The following is a 22,066-nucleotide window of genomic DNA, read 5'->3' as shown; positions in this document are numbered from 1 at the left end:
TTTTTTTAAACATATAAAGGGAAATATTGACAATTAAGCATCTTAGTGTAGGATTGTCCATTCAGCTTCCGAACAGCTTACTTATTAATTGTAATTCACTACCTGTTTCTAACATTAATGAAAAACTGAGTCTCAAACCAAGAACTGAGGATTCAAAATAATTAATTTTTAATATCCAGACTCCAGGCAAAATGTTAAATAATACACCACCTTTAAGGAATCACAGCTCAATGTAAGAAACTTTTTATGCTATAAAAGGAAATCTGTTCACATGTTCTTGTTCTCACAGGACATAGAACAGAATAAAACACACTTTATAGATCTCCCACAGAAAATTGCTTATTACTGATGAGCTACTCCATCAAAGGTGTTAAATAGTAATAAAATAAATGTAACCATAAGAGTTTATAAGTACATATCACCTAAGAGAGATGTAATTCATCTAACCATTTGCTAACCATAAACGGTATGCGACTGTTTGTGTGTACTCCTCTTTCTAAAACCCAACATATCAGGAAAACTGAGAGTCTAATCAGTGCAGAGCTAACGGAGACATGTGGTCGCACAGCTGCAGCGTTCACACATTTCCCCACAGCGCTCTGATAATTAGACTGGAGAGCTCTGCTTGGAGGAACAGAACAGCCAATTCTTATATTTACAGCAATGCTAGCAAAAGACAACTATTTAGTCAAGTCAAATCCAACAAATGTAATTTTGTTGGAATGAAACCAACACAAGAGAAGTAGATAACTATGAAGAGAAGGAGAATGATACATGGTTCTTCTTTAGTTTTACAACAAAATATCTGAAAACTATGCTTTGTCTATATATTTAATATTCCATAATCAGATAATCCTGAATAAAATCTTCTGACTCCTTTAATAAGTAATAAAATTAAATAACATGCAAATAGAGGTGCAAGAGAAGGTTAAAAACCAAAACATTACAAGGGCCTTAAACATACCCGATATCGAAATCCATTTGAAAAATTTTGCAAGATTTAAAAACTGATCTTTATATTCATAGTCCGCCAATTGTTACTTTGAATAATTCAGATTTCTTTCTGAGAAACCTTTGAAAACAATGTGTCCTTTTCCTTCCACTTCTCCATGATTCACTACTTTCTGAATTTCTAAGTCCTAATCATTTAGAAATGTGACAAGAAATGAAAAACGTAAAAAACGTGATCACTGCATGTGTTTCTTACAAACAAACCTCACGTTGAACCATAAAAAGAGAAGAGAAACAGTTTTCACAAGTTGGAGGAAAAGCAAATTAACCTGTAGCAAGACATGCTGACTATTTACTGTAAATAATAAAAGTTACCAGACAGTCACTCTTATACGTAAAAATAGTTCTCTTAACATTGAAAGTTATTTGCACTTTTTCTTTCTTCTGTGTTGTTTCTGGGGATGTGTTATTATTGCCTGTCCTGCACAGTCAGATCTCCTGTTTCTGTCGGACCACGGCTGCAATGAGGGCGGCGCCTTTCCCGCTGCCCTCCTCTGACGGCAGGAAGGTCACATCGCAGTGGGGAGCCATGACCCCCACTGTCTCCTTTAGGACCTGTGAGAAACTACAAGCAGCAGCAGAGAGAATAAAGCATTTAGTGATTAATGGATGATTCACAGAGCAGCAGCAGCAGCAGAGACAACTCACTGTGGATGCAGTTTATACAGAGCGCCGTCCACGCCCACAGTGGTGCTCAGACGCTCCAGTCCTCGGTCTTCTCGGATTTTATCCACCACTGCCGCCAATCCTGCTCCACACATCTGAGCGGCGCGACGTGACACCGCTCCGCACACCTGCACCACGATCGAAATGCTCATCTTAAGCTCATCATAGCACGACTGCTCAAAACTCAATGTCAACGGCATCAAGCTGCAAAATTATTTTTGAAGAAGTTGAAAAAAATGGAGACATTCTGTTTGTAAAAATGATCACAGGTGAAGTAAAATCTTCTTACAATAGAAAAAGTCGGCAACATCTGCAATTATTACACCAATTATTTGTTTTTAAATAATCAAAGTTTTTGCTTTGTCTTGCTGGCACCTCATCTATCGTGTGACTTTTATTGAAAATATGATTTCAATTCATTTGTTAAACTTTCCTAAACACACCAAGTGTTTTCAAAAAAGAGCAACTTAAAGCCTTATTTCATTGCTCACAATTGACTACATTTTGCTCTATTTGTTTCTATTTTTAAGTTTGGATCTATGATAATTTATACTTTCCTTCCCAACAACACATCTGACTACTTTGTTTAATTAGAGTATGATTCATTTATTGTTGAGTAGGTAAAACGATCTTTTTTGGCCCTCTAGTTCTTTTGACCTCATGATTTTGGCCCATGTGTCAAAATGTTTGGACATGTCTGTCTTAAGGTATTAATAATGTGGCTTTTTGCAGGTTCTGAAATAAAATGTAATTTAAAGTGTACAAAAACACTCAACACATATTAGGTTGTGTCATTTTTAAATTAAAGCTGAAGTAAACATAGAAAACCCGTGTGAAAAATGAGATCAATAAGTAACTGGATAAATTACAAATGTAATCATAAATGTACCCATTTCTTTGAACTTTGCTTGCATACTGATTTCCAAGAGGGATTGTGATTATCCGAGTCATAAATCAGACATTTCCATGCGTCTTTCTAAAGAGGAACATTTTAAGGAAGCATTTCAGATCAGTGTTTGACCTGTAACCTTTGCAACCTAATGAATCATTTTGCTGTTAGGACAGACAAACAAAACTCACTTAGAACCATAAATGTCATATGGCTCTTTGAAAAAAGAAAAGACAAATATCTACTGTAGGAAATTTGATCTCGTTTTTTTTTAAAAACCATCATGTTATTTCTGTTTCCAATATTTAAAATAAAATAAAAAACATAAAAGTGGATGGATTTTCTTTCTTTCTTTTTTTTTGTATTCTAGTTGGAAAACATAGAAAAAAGCAGATCTAAAACATTTTATTGGTACTTTCCATGCCATTATTTTTGGAAGTCCAGTGAAAATCTGTTTAAACAATGCATTTGTTGTTATATCTCTATTTTAAAACGTTTACGGGTGTTTTCTGATTTTTAGGAAACGTTATGGCGAGTCATTGTAACAGGTTGCAGACCCCTGATCTATGTTATATCAGATTAATGTTTTAGTAATCTTCTCTTATTAAGAATAATCTTACTCTTCCAGGAGTTAATAAATATGAAACCTATAAAACTTTTACTGACACATTTGAGTGAAGAAGGGAAAGTAGGTGTTAAAAAGTGAAAAAACTTGAACCTATTAGGTTGTTTTTTATTATTTTATTAGTCAAATATAGGCTTTAAATGTTTCACACATGTTGCAGTTCCCTTTAGAAAACTAGAAAACTGTCTCGTACCTCCTTGACAATGATGCTGTCATCGCAGGTGCCGCGCAGCCCCAGCTGCTGCAGAATAGAGCGGACCTGCAGCAGAGCCAAGCGGTCGCTATGCAGCGAAAACACAAAGTAGCAAACATTTAAAACTGGAGAAAAAGAAAAACGAGCTGGGCATGCACGTAAATATCCCTAAGCTGCTTCTGCTACCTCTCTATTTGTGAGAGATATTTTGTTTCAAATATCCCGGGGGTTTTTAAGGTTTCGGTGACGTGCCCTTTGAACAGGAGGCCTCTTCGGGTCAGATCCAGTAAAACCTGTCTGACGATTTCACCCAGATACATCCCACTGGTCAGCTTTTCAAACCTGAACACGAAGCAGAGGAAAATAACTTGACTAACGAACGCATTCACACGGAGAATCAGGCTCTGCATGACTCTGCTGCTGGAAGAAGAAGAAGAAACGAGGAATATTGGATGACCTTTGTTTTCCAGGGTTCACTGAGTGTATGTCCACCTCGGCATCATAAGGTGTGATGATGTCTTCCAGACAGCGGTCATCGCCCAGACCGCCCCACTCTGTGTTTACACACATCTTCAGGTCTGACTTCACAGCAGCCTGATGTCACAGTAACAAAACCATAAATTATTATTTTAGTAATCGATTATTTGGATGATTAATCAGCTAATCGGATCAAGAATTGGAACATCCTGTTGATTTTTTATTTAACCACTTATGCCCTTTATGTGTAGTATTAAAACTACATTAAAAGATGAAAAAGAAACAAGTAATTCAATTCCTGATTATTATTTTTTGGATTAACCGATTAACAACTGGATAGAAAAGGTGATCAATAAAAGATTTTTGAACTGGTTGAAGCTAAAATTGAGGAGTTCTGGGTAGAATATTTTCATAGACAAAAGTTTTTTTTTTATCTTAAGCGCAAAATATTACAGATATAGAATAATTTTAGGTTAAACCTGCATGATGTTCATTAGCAAATGGCCTTTTTAAAGAATGTTTACTCCAGTTAATGATTAATCAATAATTAAATCGGTTGGCAATTATTTTAAAAGTTAATTCATCACGATAAATGCAATTAATTGTTTCAACCGTAGGGAAGAGGATTAGGGCCACTGAGCAAAACGTGTTCTGAATTTAAAAGTTATATCTTTAATCTCATATTAAAGATATAGAAGTTTGAATTCTTCTTTTCTCCAGGGCCCTTAATCCTTTTCCATAAGCATGAATATAATCTCTTCATCCTGCTAATTTCCTACAATCTGCCTCTTCACCTCGCTCTCCTCTCCTTCTGACGTCTGCTCATTCGTCTTCAGGATGCCGTTGCTCTGTTCCAGCTTCTCGATGTTCTTCAGTTCTTCCATGTAGCAAAGGTTTGAACCCGTTCCTGAAACACAGAGCCAGCTGGTTTCAGTTTAGACATTTTTGACCGTTTCCCAGCAGGAATACGTCACATGCCACGATGCTCCTTCTTCTACTGGTTAGGTTGAATCCAGAGCTGATGCCTCCCTACAAACCTTCATGCCATCATAACCACAGTCCCAGAGATGAACCAGAATGTTTTTTTTTTATCCGTAGAGACTCTCTGTCACGTACCTGCAATCATTCCAACTTCACATTTAGGATCCTCATAGGCGCAGCTCATCATGGTCCCAACTGTGTCATTGACTAAAGCAACGATGTCCAAGTCAAACTCCTGAAGGAAACCAACACAGAATTAGTTAAGGCTTACAAAAATACTCACAACTCTGGGGTTTTTATTTCATTTTGACACACTGGATCCAGAAACTTCAAAACATTATTTTGATTTTATGATAGACCGACACAAAGTAGCTCTTGATTGTTAAATGGTTTATATGAAGGGGTGTGCATAAGACTGATATCACACGTGTTCATGAACATGAACGTGTCATTGGTAAATAATGACACTTTCAATGCAAAGTTGAGTTAAAAGTACATTAAAAGAATCACACTTCATGACAACGTCCATAAACATTAATGAAGACTCCAGTCGTTGTGTCATGTTTACATGAGTCTTAATGCTGCAACTTAAAATAAATAATTATTTCACAGTATGAAAGAAAAAAAACTTGTGGCTTTTTCATCGAGTTGAAGAGACACATTTTTTTTTTACTTTAGAATAATTTAAATTCTTGTTTCAAATTTCTAATCTGATAATAAATTTTACTAAACATCACAATAATTTCAGCTCAGAAACATTTAGTGAACAAAACATTATCCTCAAGCTTTGCAAACTTAATAAAACACAGGAGTCAGATCAACGTAATGCACTTCCATCTCTGGACACAGAAACATGCCGCTAAGCATTCTGGGAAATAGCTCCCACTGCTGTCTTTTTCTTCTTTCAGTTTTTTAAGTGTTAACCTAAAAACTCTAGTTTATTCAACTCTTAACATAAAAGTTAGCACAACTTACTACTGCATTTATCTTTAACTTTCAGGATCAAAATCTAAAACTCACTGAATTTATTAGACTTAAAGAGTAGAAGATGAAATGTTTTACAGTGTAGCCTTTAAATGAGTAAAATTATTTATTGTTTGGACTCACGTTGCGTCGTTTGATGGCCTCTCTGAGCATGCTCACAACATCTTCTCCTACACAGTCTGTAGCCTTAAAGCCTTTGGTCCAGCTCACCAATGTGCCCTACAAAGACACACATTCAAAGCATTAATCTGTTTGCATGGACAGTTTAAATAACAAAATAATGCTGGATGTTTGTTTGTTTGTTTGTTTGTTTGTTTAAAGAAAGTGACCTACTGTATCAATGCCTGACTGCTGACAGGGGAAAGAGAAGGTGAATCCTGCAGGAAGGCGAACTTTCTTCAGCCCCATGTAGTCCAGGAAGTCACAAACACACTGAGCCAAGTGGTCAAACAACTGAAAGAAAGAGGTTTGACAAATCACTGAACTGGATTTTAACTTCTGCTGGAACTTTTTTAGGCAAGGTGATATATGACGGTCTATTTCTCTGCAGTTATTTTGTTTGCATGGCGGTAAAAGGCTTGTCTCACCTCCTCTCCAGTTCCCTGCATTATCTCCAATGGAATGGTGTAAATTTTATGGTAAAGTCGATATTTTTGTCTTTTAAACCGCACAAGCATAGCTCTGAAGTTCGTTCCTCCCAGATCCAAGGCAAGGTATTTCCCACGCTCTGAAAGAACAAAAGAATCTGATGAGGACTGAAATGTTTGATGCTAGAAATGACCTGCGCGTTGCGTGGAGAACGTGGGATGTCGGGGTGAAGTCGAGTTTATTTTCACACCTGTGCCGTCTGGTGTGTGGTACACGAAAGAGGGAAGCATTTTAATGGTGCAGCCTTTGCTCTTCAGCCCAGCCTCCAGGCCTTCCCTCATCCGGGACTTCACCAGCTGGAGCTTCTCTTGGTTCAGAGTGAACAGAGACAGAGCTTCATCCACCTGCAGGGACAGAGAAACACGCGTGACGTCACGCTCTGCAGAACTCCGCCCACTCCGCCACGACGGTCGTCAAAAACCACCAATGCGCTGAAAACAGACATCTGTAACCTGAAACTGCTTCTATTTCTTTGATTTCACTTTAAACTAGTCATAGGGTGCTGTGCTGCACAAACGGACAAGGATGCAGACCCAACCTGTCATTTTATTCTAACTTTTAATGGGAAAAAATATGGCGGCGACGGGCAGCAGCCGTTATTAGTAATATGTCTGTTTTTTTTATAAGGCAAGATTACCTTATAAAACATAAGTCGGATAATAAGCATATTATCCGACGTATCATATTATAATCCTATCATATTCTCCAAATTATCGCATTATGGAGAAGCTAAGTGTATAACCGTTAGTAACCATGGAGACGGTGGCTCCGTCATGTAGCCTAGCATGTGTGGAACAAACCTTTTGTTTCTAAGGCTTCTCCGGGGTGAAGGGTTTATAGTGATATGACTCGTGGTGTGAATAATTTGATCAACACGTTAAAGTACTGGTCGGTTTCTATGCTGAAAAACTACTTAAAACCGTTATAAATACAGGACCGCCGTCTATGACTACCAGCCTCAACCAGGTGTGTGACGTTCACGGACAAATTAGCTCGACGCGAACAAGCAGCTCCATGAATAAACCGGCAAAAACACTTTGGAAAGCAACTTCAGCGGCTCTGTCCAACACTCCCTTCCTGCGCGTCCGACGTCCATCATGGCGCCTCGAATGACCGTGTGACGCCGTTCCAAAAGGTCAATACCATGGAGGGCGGGTTTTTGGTTCACCTGCGAAGAAAACGAACACAGACACCTAAATCTGATCTGATCGAGCAGTCTGACCTTTCGCCTCTGTGAGGTCAGACGCTGGGCGACCGCTGCCACGAGCGCAGCGCCTTTGCTGCTGCCGCTCTCCGAGAGGACGAACCTGACCTGGCAATCAGGGAGCAGCCGCCGCACCACCTTATGGAGGCGCTTAGGATACCTGAAGAAGTGTGAAAGTGTGTGAGTGAAGCAGCGACACACCACCCTGTCCGTGAAATACAGCCAATTTACCCTCCACCAATCAAAACGCAAACAATTCTCAGTGGAGTATATGCATGTGCAGATACTCCACTGCACATGCATATATAGTCATATAATTTATTTTCATGTTCTTCCGGGTCTTCTTTCTAATACCATAAAAAAGTGACATAAAGCTTGTAGACAACTGAATAAAAAAACTACAAATGGGTCACAAAAGGGTAATGAAGGAAGCCCTTAAAATAATATAACAAAGGGGTTAAGTGCAGCAAAAACATGGCAAAAGACAAATAAATAATACATTTTCTGTATGAGTTGTGATAAAAATGGCTTGTTGTTTCAGAATTAAATCGGGTCCTAAACTGCCTTGAGACGCTTTTGTCTTGTATTATCCACTCCATATAGTGTGATTTCTGTCCGTGACGACTTACTGTGGGTGTGTTTTGTACACAGTGCCATCGACGCCGACTGTGATTCTCAGTCCTCTCAGGTTCCGGTTCTGCCTGATCCGGGTTAATATGGCCGCCAGCGCCGCCGCCACCAGATTCGAGGACCTGAAGGACACAATGGTGCTGACTTGCTGAACAGCGATGCAGTCGTCAGGTGAGGGGGTCAAATGCAGGTGAGTCAGGATTTCCTTGGTGTTTTTCAGACCGTTTCTGTACCTAAAGAAGAAAAAAAAAACACATTATTAGGGTTTGGACAGTTTTCAGATATTGTTAAGCAGAAATATGAAGTGGGCTTACTCCTCCATCGCTGCCACATCTGCAGTGGTTATCTTCCCTTTGGTCCTCAGAGCGTCTGACACATGCCCATCAAACAGCAGTCCCAGTTTAGCCATCTTCAACACCACCAGCCTCACCAGTTCACCCAGGTACATCCCACTGACCATCTTCTCAAATCTACAAAGAAAAAGCATTTGGGGGAAGGTATGAAAAGACTTTTGGACGAGTCTGCGACGAAGAGCCACGTCGTACAAGAAGAAACAGAGAAGTGTTTGTCTCACGTTTGTTTTCCGGGATTGAGGGAGGCGGCATCAACGTCCCTGTCAAAGTCAGTGACGAAATCATCCAATGCCCCGTCGTCTCCGAACGCGCCCCACTCGGTGTTCACACACATCCGGCCCTCGTCTCCCTGAACCAGGTCGATGTGACGCAGCTCCTCCATGTAGCAGGCGTTGGTGCCGGTTCCTACGCGCACAAACACACACATCACGCCGAACATATACACACAAAGACACACGTGTCTCTACATCACTGGAGCTTTTTCATATTTTTCACATTGCAACCTCATGTTTCACTGGAAGTTGATGTCATTTTATGTGATGAAATAAAATTAAAAAAGTGTTCAGTTTGGTAAGGGCGATAAAATAATACATGATTTCAAAATCTGAAACATGTGCCCTCTTTAACTCTGCTGCCCCTAATTTAAATCTAGTTCAATGTACTCCCAATAGTAAATGATGTCCATCTTTGTGTAATTTATTCTCATTATAAATGCAGCTGTTCTGTGACTCAGTGGAGTCCTAGAGGAAAACCTCTTCCATGCATTAATCCATACAGACCTTCACATCGGGGATGAGATTCACCTTCCAGCAATGACCCCAGATAAACACCTGGATTTACTGTGGACATGTTTAGGTCAAAGCATGTTCCTCCAATTTGACTGAGTTTGAGTTATTTTGCAAAGAACAACTGGCAAAAACATGCCTCATGAATCTATGTATATGTAATACTTTACAATTATGGACATTTTTGTAATGGTCAATCTCATCAAACAAAATACATTTAAGTTTGTAGCAGGAACAAATGTGACAGTAAAAAGGTAAAGACACTTTAGCAAGAAAATCTGCAAACAATTTTTTTAATAACAGCGTAATATCAACAATGGCCACTAGAGGGAGTCAGTGGATTCTTGAGGATGCCTTGTGTCTTTATTTTGTAACCAGATAACCTATAAATTATTTTAACATAATTATTATTTACTTTATCTTTTTATTACTAATATAAATATTTTTATTTATAGATGAAGTGAAACAGATAAAAAAACACATTGATACACTTTGCTTTTATATTTTGGACCTGAGATTAAAATCTTGACGAGCTTTTGGAAATAAATATATTTTTCAACCTTTTATAATGTTTATTATAATCAGTCCACAACAAAACGTGATGATGTAATTTGTATTGAAATTATAAGAAGACTGGGAATATTTTACAACATTTGAAAGGTATTGGCTGAAACGATGTGAATGTTCGTCGTACCGATAATGAGTCCTACTTCACAGCACTGGTCATCAAACCCACAGGTCATCATGGTGGCCACAGTGTCATTAACCACTGCCAAGACGTCTACGTCCATATCCTGTGGCGCGAAGCAGAGAAAAACATTAAGACACAAGCTGCATGATGGAGGATGAGATGAGGAAAAGCATGAAATAAAAGCTTTCTCTGAGGGTTTTTCTGAACAACGTCATTAAATGTTGCTGTGGATTCTTGTGCCGTACCCCGGTTCTGTCAATGGCCTGCCTGAGGGACTGGACCACATCTTTCCCCTGAAGGCCGCGAACTTTGTAGTTTTTACACCAGCTTAGCAACAATCCCTGCAGAGCAGAAACGGTAAACGAGGGACGAACGTGGGGTCGTCACAAAGCAGATTTCTGTGGATGGAGGACGTCCTACCTGATCCAAACTGGGGTGCTCACATGGGAAGGAGAAAGTAAAGGCTAGCGGATGCTTTTTCTCTGGACTCATGTTCTTTTCATGCAGGAAATCCTTCAGAGACTCTGAGACATGGTCAAATAACTACAGATGAGAAACCAGAGAAAGGAGAGGAAAGAAAAAACTCAATTCATGTTGTTTGCAACCCGACCAGCATTATTATTTTCATTTTACCTCAACAGCTCTCCCTTCATGCAGAGCCTTTGGTATTGGATACGTTTTCTCCTCCATCTCCACTCCTCCCTTCTTAATCCCTTCATCCTCTCTGACTTTAACTCTGAGAACCTTAAACTTGGAGCCTCCGAGATCCAGAGCCACAAACTGTCCTTTCTCTGCAGGCGTGAACAGAAACCGAGACAACGTAAAGTCCATCCCCTTCCCTCTGCAATCCATGGTTGAGTTACTGAGTTTATTTATGTGGAGACGTTTAACCTGATCCATCGGGAGTGGAGCGGACATGAGTCGGCAGCATCTTCACAGCTGCAGCGGCCACACTCTCTGCCGAAAGTCCTTTCTTCATCTCAGCCAGGAAACGGTTCGAGATGTCGACGAGCTGCTCATCCTGCAGACGCATCGCGTGCAGGAACCTGTCCACCTGCACGGAGAAATGCAGCTGAGTTCAAGGGACGTGAGCTCCACTGGTTTTCTTCACACAAAACTGGAAGCGTTATTTTGTGTGCATTTTGAGTCTAGCCTGACCTTTTTTTTCTTTTAATACATTATAAATATTTTTGCAGCATCTTCTAACAAATATAATACACACAAAATATAATTACTAAAATAAAAAATGTGGTTTTAAAGGTAAAGCTATGAAGCTATGGAAGAACCGGACGCTGTGGCGATTCATTCATGACTACTTCGATGAATATCAAGAATTTGGAGTGAAATAAAAAGACAAGAAAAAACTTGCAGATAAAACAGGATAAAGTTGTGTACATAGATCAAAATGAAGATTTTATTAGATGCCTTATATTTATGAAAACGTACTTTAGCACACATTTATTTGGAGACGTAACTTGTTGAAATCTTTTTTCTTGAGTTTATGAAACATATCTCAGTTATTACTAATGTGCTATCGCTGCTTGATTTAAACACATGCATCTTCACAGGGAGTGTCAGTACTTTGTCCCTATAAGACCAGCAGTTAAATGACTGTGTTGAGCAGCTGTGTGTGTGTGTGTGTGTGTGCGTGTGTGTGAGAAAGAGGGAGATGTTAATCATTAAGGACCAATGGTGACACAGTAACTCATGATTACAGCACTATATTTCTTTGTCTTAGTGCGACTTTATGTCTAGTTTATTAATTTTAGTAGGGTGGTATGTAAAGTAGCTTTAATAGCAATATTTGTAATTTTAGAAATAGTTTTTTGTCATTTCTTTTCAGAGAAAAATTCTGAAAACCAAGACAGAACTGCAACAGAAGGAAGAACTATGAATAATTTGAAAGGAAGCGTTAGATAAATGCCGTCATTACACAACAAACAAACAAAATGCATAAACTCTTCCGAGCCTCTCAGAAGAAACTCCTACCTTCTTAGTCGGATCCTCTTGAAGTTTGGAGAATAAGAATGAGACGAGATGAACGGCCAACATCTTTACGGTCCAAACAGGAAGCAGAGAGACTGAGGGTTCGACTCCGAGTCTGTGCACCTGTCAGAGCACAGAGAGCAACTGAAATGACTAAAATACAGAAATCTGTTCAATGTTATCTCTAAACATCCTGAGTCGTGATCAACCTCTGCACCAACTCAATGATTAACAAGCCATCATCATCGTCACACGTGGTACATCCCTCCTCCTGTAGTTTCACTGAGTCATAATGGAGTAAAATTTATTAGTGCATTGTTTTCACCTGTTAGATGCAACTTTATTCAAATTTAAGCAACAATTTTTCTCAGAATATCATTTGAAATATGAAAAAATTGAGTGAAATAACATGGATTGATGATAGATTCATATTGAGATATCCTAGAAATATGCAAATATTTTAAACATATTTTTATTGGCAAAAATCTTATTATATGTACAGACATGAAAAATACAGAATTTCACCTTTGCAATGAAACAAAGTCTGTCATTATTTTAGCTCAAACCAATCTGCAGTGATGAATAAACCAAACGGGGAATCCACATATCAAAGGTAACAACTTTTATGCCACTGATTTCTTGCGTTCCAGCAAAATCCTTCCTTAGCTACACAGGAAAGTTTGTTTTCTGAGATTTTAGGTCATTCAGGTTGCAAACTTAACTCAGCAGCTGGGAGTTAGCAAGAGTTATTTGAGTTCACCCATTTGGAGCGAATATTAAGCGAATAAATAGAGTGGATATATTCAACAGCCCGTATATCCAGTCCCGACCCGGTCCAAATGTGCAGAAGCAAAACCTGCTGTTGTGTGCATCCACAGTCAGTCCGGATTCACAGTTTCCATAAATCGTTAATGTAGAAATTCCAGCGTTTTCCAGACTCAACTTTCCCAGTTTCCGGTTCTACTTGCACTTCAAAATCAAAACCTAACCAAGTATTTTTGTCTAGCTTCTAATGTCTGAGCACACTTAAAATAACACTAACTAACTTAAAAGTACATTTTCAGCAAGATATAGAAGCTTTATAAAAATAAGTGCTTATTTGTTTTCAGATAACTTATACAAGAAAACATTTCTTGACAAATCTGCCAATGAAACTAAAACTTTTTTATCAATAATAAGGAATTATTTACTTGAAACAAGTAAATTTCTTGTTGAAAAGTCACTTGTAAGTTAGTTTTGTCTTATTTCAAGTGTACTGAGATATTTGCACTAGAAACTAGACCAAAGGATTTGGTCTAGTTTGTTGTTGCAATGTAAGTCCAAATGAGAAAGAAACAAAATGAAAGGAAGACATGGAAGGAAAGATGGAAATGAATGAAAAGTACAGATAGAAGAAAAGAAAGTAAAGAAAGAAAGAAGAAAATAAAGAACAAATGAATCTGGGAATGAAGTCTGGTTTTGCTGCCATATTTTCATCTCCATTAGCAGTAATTCATGATTAGCAACCGCTAACGTTTAACGGTTCTGAGTCTTTTATTTCTTGCTCTTTCTTTTCCCTTTGATGCTCTTGTTATTAAGCTCTTCTTTGAGTGAACTTTGACCCCCGCCTTCCTGCCTCAGGCTCTTCGACCACTCCCTCTGCAGCTGTTTGAGCAGGTCAGGAGTCAACAGTCCGTCTTTCACCAGGCGGCTCGCCAGAGATTTCTCCGTCATCCCTGCCAAGCTTCTCTGACCTCTGCTTCTGCTGCCGGCGGCAGGTGCAGCATTTTGCGGCGAGTGGCTCTGCGGCTGCAGCGGGTTGCTGAGGTTCGGGTCACTGGCTCGGATCAGATGGGTGATGTTTCGGACGCCCTGCTGGATGATGTTGTCCAGTACTTGCTGGATGTCTCGGATGGCGGCCGTGTCTGGAAACATATCCATGAAACGGTAGCTACGGAAAGCCGGAGAAAGGATTAGATCTGTGAGCGTTCGGAAACTAAATCCAGGCAGAGAAACCCGTGTGAAGAAGGTGGATCACCTTAACCAGAGGTACAGATCCAGAACGTCATGCACAGCTTCTAGGTGGACCAGGTCCTTGATGTTTCTGGGTGCAGCCAGAGGCCAGCCGATGTGGCGGCAGATCCAGTTAAACGTCAGAGGCTCGTCTCGACTGAACTGACGCGCAAACTGCAACGTTAACAAGGTTTGAATGAGAAATGCAAAGCTGTGCAGGACAGAGGAGGTCATGAAAGATGCAGTTTGTTCTTTTCAACAAGAGGTTATTACATTATTCTGCTGATTGGTAATGACACAGCAGCAACAGTGCTCTAAATCCCAAAGGTTGAATCAAGACTTTCATTTTGGAGATTTGTCAGGATGTGACCATAAACTTTTAGCACTACGACTATAAAAACATTTACTTTACAACGGCCAGGTTAATATTCCTCACTGAACCGTCATGAATCTGATCCATCCCTCCTGTGTGTAACTTTTCCTCTTACCTTTAAGAAGGAGGTGCAGACAAAAGGCTGCTTTTTATTAATGGGCGCAGTACAGAAGACGTAGCGTGACCTCAGGTTGAGTGGAATATGTTGAATCATGTCGGCCAGAAACTTGAAGTCGTCGATGTTGCAGAAGAAATACAGACCGTCCACCTGAGAGAGGCTGACGAATATGTCCTAAAAAACATGGACACAAAACAAAAGTGTGCTAAAGCATCGAGGAACTAGTTTCTTAGCATTGAACAGAACTTATAACACGTTTTTAAACCAGGTTGAATAATTTTACATGATCAATCTCGAACAAAAGTTTTGCTAAATCCCAACTATTTTGCTTTTAATGAATAAAGATTTGTTATTTGAAAGATTTATTCCCAGGATTAAGCAATTTGGAAACAAAAAATAAAACTTCAAGCTTCTTATTTACAATTGAAAGCAGCTACTGTTGGCAATATACTGACACCTAGTGGGACAAAGTAGAAATTGCAACCACTTGAACTCCAGCTAACACTTAGCAAATTATATATATTTTAGCTTCTGAACTTTATATTTTATTGCTTAAATTATGGCCGATTTTATATTCTGAGCAGCACTTTGAGTAACCATAGCTGTTTTTAAAGACTGGATTTGGATTTGTGGCACCTGTGTTATTTTACCTGAGATGTTTTTTAAATATTTTCAAGATTAAAACTTCCAGCTCCTGTAAAACCTGCGTCTGGTTCTGACGGATCCAGTTTACCCTTCAAATAGAGGTCTCTCTCAAATGTTTTATTGGTTTTTAATAGAGACATGCTACTTAAGATTGACTGTGATTTTTATTAAGTCTAGGAACTTTAAAACACTTGGAAACAATGCAGCCAAAAAACAAAAAAAACATCCTCTTTTCAGGGTTAAAGTAACGTTTGTCTGATTTTGATTAAACTAAAAAAATAGAATTAAAGACTGGGTTATTGTTTGCAGAACAAAGATGGTTGAGGTTTATAGTTTGATGCACTTTAAAGAAAAAGTCAAATAAATGTGAATTAGACCAGGTAGAATTATAGCTATTTAGAGAGAACTAAGAGAAACTACAGCTAATAAGATATTATAATACTTCTGTGATTAGTTTAACCTCTCAAATACCAAAATGTAGACGTGAGAGCAGGACTGGGTTCGTTGCTTTACTCACTACGAGGTTGGAGAGTGTAGCGTCAGGGAGCTGATAGGCAAACATTTCTATCTGCTCTGCAGTGGGATGGAGACCTGCAGTCTGAGGGAAACAAGGTTTTAAAACATGGACTCACGGTGTGATGCACTCTGACTCTACTGTTGGTGAGACCAGTGAGTGTGTGTGAAATAACCACCTCTATGGGATCAACAGAATGGCTGAGGATTTCCTTCAGGACAGGCAGGTCGTCGCGGTGCATGGTCGTGACCTCTCCCTCTTTAAACACGGAGGAAAATCTGCAACAGAGAGAAAACGGATAGTAAGTTCATCCCGACAAAGAGGAGAGCCGTTTTCCGCATGGCCACAATGAGGAAATAGTCAAACAGAAGCCAAACGGACCTCCCTGCTCGACCTGCAATCTGCAGCGCCTGCGATGTGCTGATGGTCTCCATCTGCTTCTCTCCTTTCTCATTGATGTTGGGCTTCACCAGGGAGTTAAAGATGATGCGTTTTATACTCCTGGACAGCATCGAAGGAGGTTATCAGACAAAACAGGGAAAAGTAGGTGAGTTGTTTTCCTTGCTTTGACTCCAGTTCTTGATTTCGTCTAAACATGTGTTTAAATTGCACATAAACACAAATCAACTGTATTTAAATAGATCACAAACACCTCAGATGCTATAATTGAAATTCCCTCTGGTTTCCTGAAAGCAATTTTCTGTTTGTGTTAAAATAAAACAAACACTTTAATGGTTCAAAACGGACTACATGTCACTTACAGGTTGAGGCCCATGCCGATAGCATCTGTAGCAACCAGGATCTTACAGGGGTCGTCAGGGTCATTGAACTTCTTGGCCTGCGACAGTTTAGTGCCTGCAGTTCACAGGAAAGTTCAAACATGTAGCATGCAATAATAATAATAACAACATGAAACAAACAAATCTCAAAAAGAAAATAGGAAAATAAAATGTAATTGCAGGAGTAAAAATACCACTGATTTCTACACGCATACACTGCATCTTTAAAGATAAATTTGTATATTTCAAACATTTTTAAGCTGTTCTGAAACTTTACATCTCTGAACTGATTATGTTTATAAAGTCTGACACACAAAATTACTATTTTATTACTTCATCACATTAAATAAAGTATTCAAAGGGTTTTAAAAGGACTAATTAGCTCAATACAATCTGAAATAAACCTTATTTTCACATTCTTCAATAAAGATGAAAGCATTCAACATAAATTAATGCATGTTTATGTATTTTTGATCCATGTTAGATGAAGTATTTTCTATCTTGAAATCACACAAAGCTTCCTGTAATATTTAAAGGCTTAGAATCTAAAACAACACTGGTTATCTGTCATATTTTTGTTTTCTATGTGTTAGAAAGAAAAAAGGAGAAAGACAAACAACTAGCGTGCCAAAAATCTGGTAATTTATTTTATATCCAGACAAATACATTTGTCCAACACAAACCTTTGTAAACATTTAAATCGCTAACATGTAAACAAATCAAATGTATGTTTTCTTTTTGATAGATACTGACTAGCTTATATGTACCTCACTATCACACTCACCTGGAGGTAAACTACCATAAATTACGGCACATTCTTGCCCTCTGGCCTCGATCTGTCGGCTTAAAGAGTAGATGTCGTTTTTACTGAAGCACACGATACAGTCTCCTGGCCTCAGGCCGTCCAACGTCTCCACGGCGTGATCCAGGACCGAGAACGGAGTCAGGCGTTTGTAGGCGTGGACCTGCGGAGAGACGGGACGACGCGGAGGAAGGGTCAGGCGGCGAAACCGACTCCGACGGGTCGAAACCAGCGTCAGGAAGTAAGGCTGGACGACGCGGCTGGAAAACGTGTCACAGTGTCGGCGTTTCATACAGGTTTATTGGCAATGTTGGTAATTAATGCTTCACTTTTTTTGTTTTTGTTTTAAATATCTGAAATAGTGACAAACTGGTAATGCAATCTTTTCTGTTTTCATTTTGTTTATTTTTGAGCTGTGATGAGGCGCAGTGGATGAACTTAAACTGCTTCTGCGGCAGATATTCAAGCTGTTGCGAGGAAACTACCGCGAGTGAGTTGATGCCACCAACCTTTTTTATTCTTTATTTCCAACCAATAACAAATAACATAGAAGATATTTAACACAATGACAAATATCACAATCCTATGATAAAAATAAAGAATAACCAAAGATATCAACAATGTTGGTGTTAAGGTATTGCAATTTTCAAAGTGAAATGAAGGTTCAGCAGCTAAAGGTTTCCACAACCTACATCCTCCAGAAAACTGAATATTCTATCAAATGCACTATCTATTGATATTGATTACTGCATCTGTTGTCTATCACAATATATTGTCTTTCAGTCTCACCTCCACCTCCTCTCCGGTCGTGTACATCAACTCCCGGATGAAGTCCACAGCTGCCGCTTCTCCACACACGTGGATTTCCTCGGCGCACAAACCTACACAAACACAAATGTCAAATACTTTACAGATCCCAAAGGGAACTTAAATAACACAGGGTGACCAGAGAAAAATCTCAGCATGAAAGAGAGAGAGAGTAGAAATGTTTAGCTTCTGTATGAATGTTGCAGACCGAGTAGAGCTCTGGTCCAGGCCCAGCCTCTGGAGGGATCTCTGATCATCTGAATTTCATCGATTACAGCCACCTCATCTACACACACAGAGCAGAAAATAAAACATTATGGAACGGCTGATCCATACTTAGAAACAGTGTTTACAGATATAATTACATCAGCCCAAAGGAAACCAGATACTATAACTCAATATTAATAATTGAATAAAAGAAAAATATAAATTACTTTCATTTTATAATTTTTTCATTACTTGTTTAAGCTTGAAAGACAGAAATCAAACGTTTTGAAAGGAGAACAAAAATTCTAACAGTTAAGTCATAATAATGGAACAGTAAATCATCACACGCCTACTTACAAGGTGTGTTGACGCTGCACATCTCGATGGTGCACGCCACATGTCCAGCTGCTCGGCCCTCTGGGTCTACGAAGGTCCGCTCCTCCCCAGTAACCAGGTCACACGGCACACCCTGCAGCACAGACACACGCACAACACGAACAGCCGTCAATATCAAACGGCACCATCAGAATCTGTAAACGCACCTAATGGAAGCTGAAATATTCTTTGGAGACACTTTTGTTGTTGTGTAAGCTTTAAAGGCAACCTGTAAACTTCCTTCAACAAGATCGGATAAAAAAAAAGTTAGCAGGCAAAACCTGGAAACTCTGGTCGGGTTGCTAGGTAACGAGATTATTTATGATTTTATATTGGGAAAGATTTTTAAATGGCTCATTCTCCAGACACCAAAAGACATTGGCAGAAAATAACTGAGTGTTTTTATAAGTGCTTGGACTCTTTCTAGAGGCGGAGAGACTCGAATGGGAGCCTAAAAACAAAGATTACGGTTTGATCTAAGCAGCTAGGATGTTTTGAATCTTTCTTCTATTGCTTGATGTTTTTCGTAACATCTGTTAAATGAATATCTCCCAAACATCTCTCTGCTTGGGAGATGTTTGCACGTTTTAAGGTTAACATTTAGATTTTATCTCCAATCCAAATGTTCCCACTAAGATTGTATATGTGAAATAGAGCCAACGCTTCAAATAAACAGTTTTTCAACTGCGATGAAAAGAATAAAAAATGGACGCACAGCGCTGTTGCTCTTCTCAAAGATTTCGTGGGCGAGAAGTTTCAGGGGACCACAGTAGACCCCAGACTTAGCCGCCAGGTAGCGCTGGATGGCATGGTAGGTTTTCCCGCTATTAGTGGGTCCAGAGTGAAAGATCACCTTCCTCTGGATGGCTCGGGCCTCAGGGTACCTGGTATAAACACAGAACATTCAGCTCTTTAACTAGAGTAACTTTCTGGATTTGGTGTGATGAACCAAGCAGTAATGCATCATTAGGAAGTGGAAAGAAAATAATACATGGTTTCCAAAATGTGCTGCGCTTGTTGCATGTATTTCCATTCAACCACCCTTTTTTCAGAACAGTCTTTTGCCGCAATTTTAGCTACAAGCCTGCAGAATATGTTGCCACAGACATGTAGATGCACCGTTCTTTATAAAATACCTCAAACTAAGTTGGTCTGAATGGAGAGGATCAGTGGACTTTGAATTTCCAGGCCTTGACAAAAATCCTCAGTTAGATTTACATCTAGATACAGATCTAGATCTAAATCCAAAGAGTCATTTTCAACCCCAAGTCCATTGAACTGAAACCTGCTTAGGGGTGCAGTTGTTACAATGCCTTTTAAAAATTAACATGTTTCAATAAATATCTATTGTAAGAAATCTGTGGTCATTTTAAAAATGCAGCCAATTATTTCTATTTTTCAGTTTTAAGATAATGAAAAAAAAAGCAAAAACACAACAAGTACATTTCCTTCTGATGGACATTGATATTTGTGGAAATGTGTGTAAAAAAGCAAATAGCCGACTAGAAGAAATATTTCTGGTACTTTATGTGCCATTCTGTGGGAAAAATTTAATGCGATTATAGCATAAAAAATTAAAAAGCAGCTAAAACTTCCATCATAGTCATTTAGAGACACTATGGAAAGCAAAAAGAGCCACTTGCAGCTGTTGATGTTTAGCTGATTATTATTTAACCAGTGGTTTATGTGGAATGATAACTGAAATGTTCACCAGTTTGCTGGGACTCTGAGGTCGGATATCTTTCTCAGGTCATCCATGCAGTCCAGCATGGGGAAGATTTGTTTGGCATGACGCATAAAGTATGGGTAGATGTCATCAATATGACCTGGGGAGAAGAAGAAGACGAGATGTGATAAATGTAAACGTTATTCTGACGAATTAGCAGAAACCTGAGGTGGCGCACCTGCGTTGCAGCAGATGTCACTGAGGATGATGTGCAGATCAGCAGGGAGGGACGTCATCTCCAGAACGTACTTCCTGAAGCTGATGAAGGCTTGGTGGAACAGACGAGCTGTTTGTTTGCAGAAAAATGACTTGATCACAAAAGGTGAATGAATATCAACATGAAGAGAAGTGCAAAGATATTCACATCCAGAAAATGTTGATATTTATTGCTACTTTGTTACTATTTTGTGCAGCTGAAACACTTAATTTTTTACATGGGGATTAACAATTTAAATAAACTCCAGTTCAACAGTTTGTCTTTAGAAGCTATCCAATTGGTAAATAGGTTCACTTGTGCGTTAATTAATCTAAATATACATGCAGCTACTTTGTTGAGAACATTAGTAAACAAACATCATGAAGACTAAGGAACACAAAGTTGTGGAGAAGTTTAAAGCAGGATTAGATTATGAAATATTCCAGATTAAATGGTTGAACGTTTTTTCAAAGAGCTGCATATTAATCCTTAAGAGGTTGGGGAGTTTGTAATCTCACCATCCAGGCCGTGGTCTGCTGCCAACTTCTGCATCTCTTTTTTTTTGTAAAACTTGTTCAAGACTTTCAGCAGCTCATCTGAAAATCGCAGGGGGGAAAAAGCAGATATTAGCACCGGTTAAATCAAATGATCTCCGTTGTTAATCAGCAGATTATCCCCCTAAAACAAAGAGGAAACTGTGGATCACTTTTGTCCAGCGGTTGCGTCAGTTCTGCTCCCACGGTCCCGTCAGCCGGGTCGTCTGTCTTCAGCGAGACGGGGACAAACAGCGAGGTGTCCGGAGCCTTGGGGGGGACGCTTTTAGAGGAAACATTTCTGCAGCAAACCGCGGAACCAGGCGGCGAGCGCTGGAGCAACAACCTAGAACCAGAAATCACTCTGCAGCCGCCTGTGGCGGGGTGAGCAGTCCGGGGGTTAAAGTGGCGTGGAAGCCGAGAAAACACAAAGTACACGGTGCGGCTCGCTGACATTACTGCGGGCGGATATGTGACCGAGCTCCGGCAGGTTCTCTGGACCTTTCTCGAAGTAGCTATCACCGCTCCATGCTGTTAAACTGCGCGAAACATTTAGCTCACGCAACAAACCCCAGAAGGACGGTCAACACATTCCTGCTATCACCGGCGTGGTTCAGGACCGCTCTGCCGACAGATATGCCTGTATAAAAAGTTTCAACGAAATTGTTCAATTTTATATGTTCGAAAACAATATTTTAGAATTCTATTTTAACGTAATATTCTAATATTACGTAATTATATTTTATTTAAAAATACGCCAGTTGGTGGGCATTCTACAAATATACAAATGAGGCATATATCAGGACACCCTTGAAGCTGATCTCGAAGATCTCTTATCAAACTAAGACGCTGATCTCGGTAGATATTTATAAGTTA

The 22,066-nt window shown here is 39.3% G+C and overlaps 2 protein-coding genes and 1 long non-coding RNA gene across 4 annotated transcripts; 1 reads left to right on the top strand and 2 right to left on the bottom strand.

The window, feature by feature from the left end:
• Nucleotides 1-145: 145 nt before the first annotated feature.
• hkdc1 (hexokinase domain containing 1) lies at nt 146-12,398 on the bottom strand. 2 transcript variants are annotated; one of them, XM_055036343.1, is made up of 21 exons: nt 12,127-12,398; nt 11,029-11,191; nt 10,771-10,928; nt 10,558-10,680; nt 10,383-10,478; nt 10,141-10,240; nt 8,883-9,066; nt 8,623-8,778; nt 8,308-8,541; nt 7,697-7,838; nt 6,665-6,818; nt 6,414-6,553; nt 6,160-6,279; nt 5,950-6,045; nt 4,978-5,077; nt 4,656-4,768; nt 3,842-3,978; nt 3,571-3,726; nt 3,385-3,472; nt 1,660-1,805; nt 146-1,576 (listed from the first exon to the last, which is right to left on the bottom strand). In XM_055036343.1, exons 1-21 carry the CDS (start codon nt 12,187-12,189, stop codon nt 1,441-1,443), a joined length of 2,805 nt encoding a protein of 934 aa, XP_054892318.1. In that variant the 5' UTR covers nt 12,190-12,398; the 3' UTR covers nt 146-1,440. The 2 variants fall into 2 exon arrangements, with proteins under 2 accessions (XP_054892318.1, XP_054892320.1); XM_055036345.1 differs by lacking the exons at nt 7,697-7,838; nt 8,308-8,541; nt 8,623-8,778; ... (5 more) ...; nt 11,029-11,191; nt 12,127-12,398 and adding an exon at nt 7,275-7,458.
• A 181-nt stretch (nt 12,399-12,579) lies between these two features.
• supv3l1 (SUV3-like helicase) lies at nt 12,580-21,854 on the bottom strand. The gene is made up of 16 exons (XM_055036347.1): nt 21,364-21,854; nt 21,176-21,253; nt 20,640-20,747; nt 20,447-20,561; nt 19,451-19,619; nt 18,718-18,829; nt 18,362-18,439; nt 18,136-18,227; nt 17,329-17,509; nt 16,527-16,620; nt 16,147-16,266; nt 15,944-16,043; nt 15,769-15,849; nt 14,604-14,780; nt 14,141-14,289; nt 12,580-14,053 (listed from the first exon to the last, which is right to left on the bottom strand). The coding sequence occupies exons 1-16, from the start codon at nt 21,644-21,646 to the stop codon at nt 13,657-13,659; spliced, it is 2,334 nt and encodes a 777-aa protein (XP_054892322.1). The 5' UTR covers nt 21,647-21,854; the 3' UTR covers nt 12,580-13,656.
• Nucleotides 17,586-18,218, top strand: LOC129363998 (uncharacterized). The gene is made up of 3 exons (XR_008606385.1): nt 17,586-17,659; nt 17,760-17,836; nt 18,130-18,218. It is a non-coding gene; the product is annotated as an uncharacterized LOC129363998 (long non-coding RNA).
• Nucleotides 21,855-22,066: the final 212 nt, after the last annotated feature.

The sequence above is a fragment of the Poeciliopsis prolifica genome, unplaced genomic scaffold (genome assembly GCF_027474105.1).
Source record: "Poeciliopsis prolifica strain line A6 unplaced genomic scaffold, Auburn_PproV2 SCAFFOLD011, whole genome shotgun sequence".
NCBI lineage: Eukaryota > Metazoa > Chordata > Actinopteri > Cyprinodontiformes > Poeciliidae > Poeciliopsis > Poeciliopsis prolifica.
Note: the sequence above shows the minus strand (reverse complement) of the source record. Positions and strands in the feature narration are given on the sequence as shown.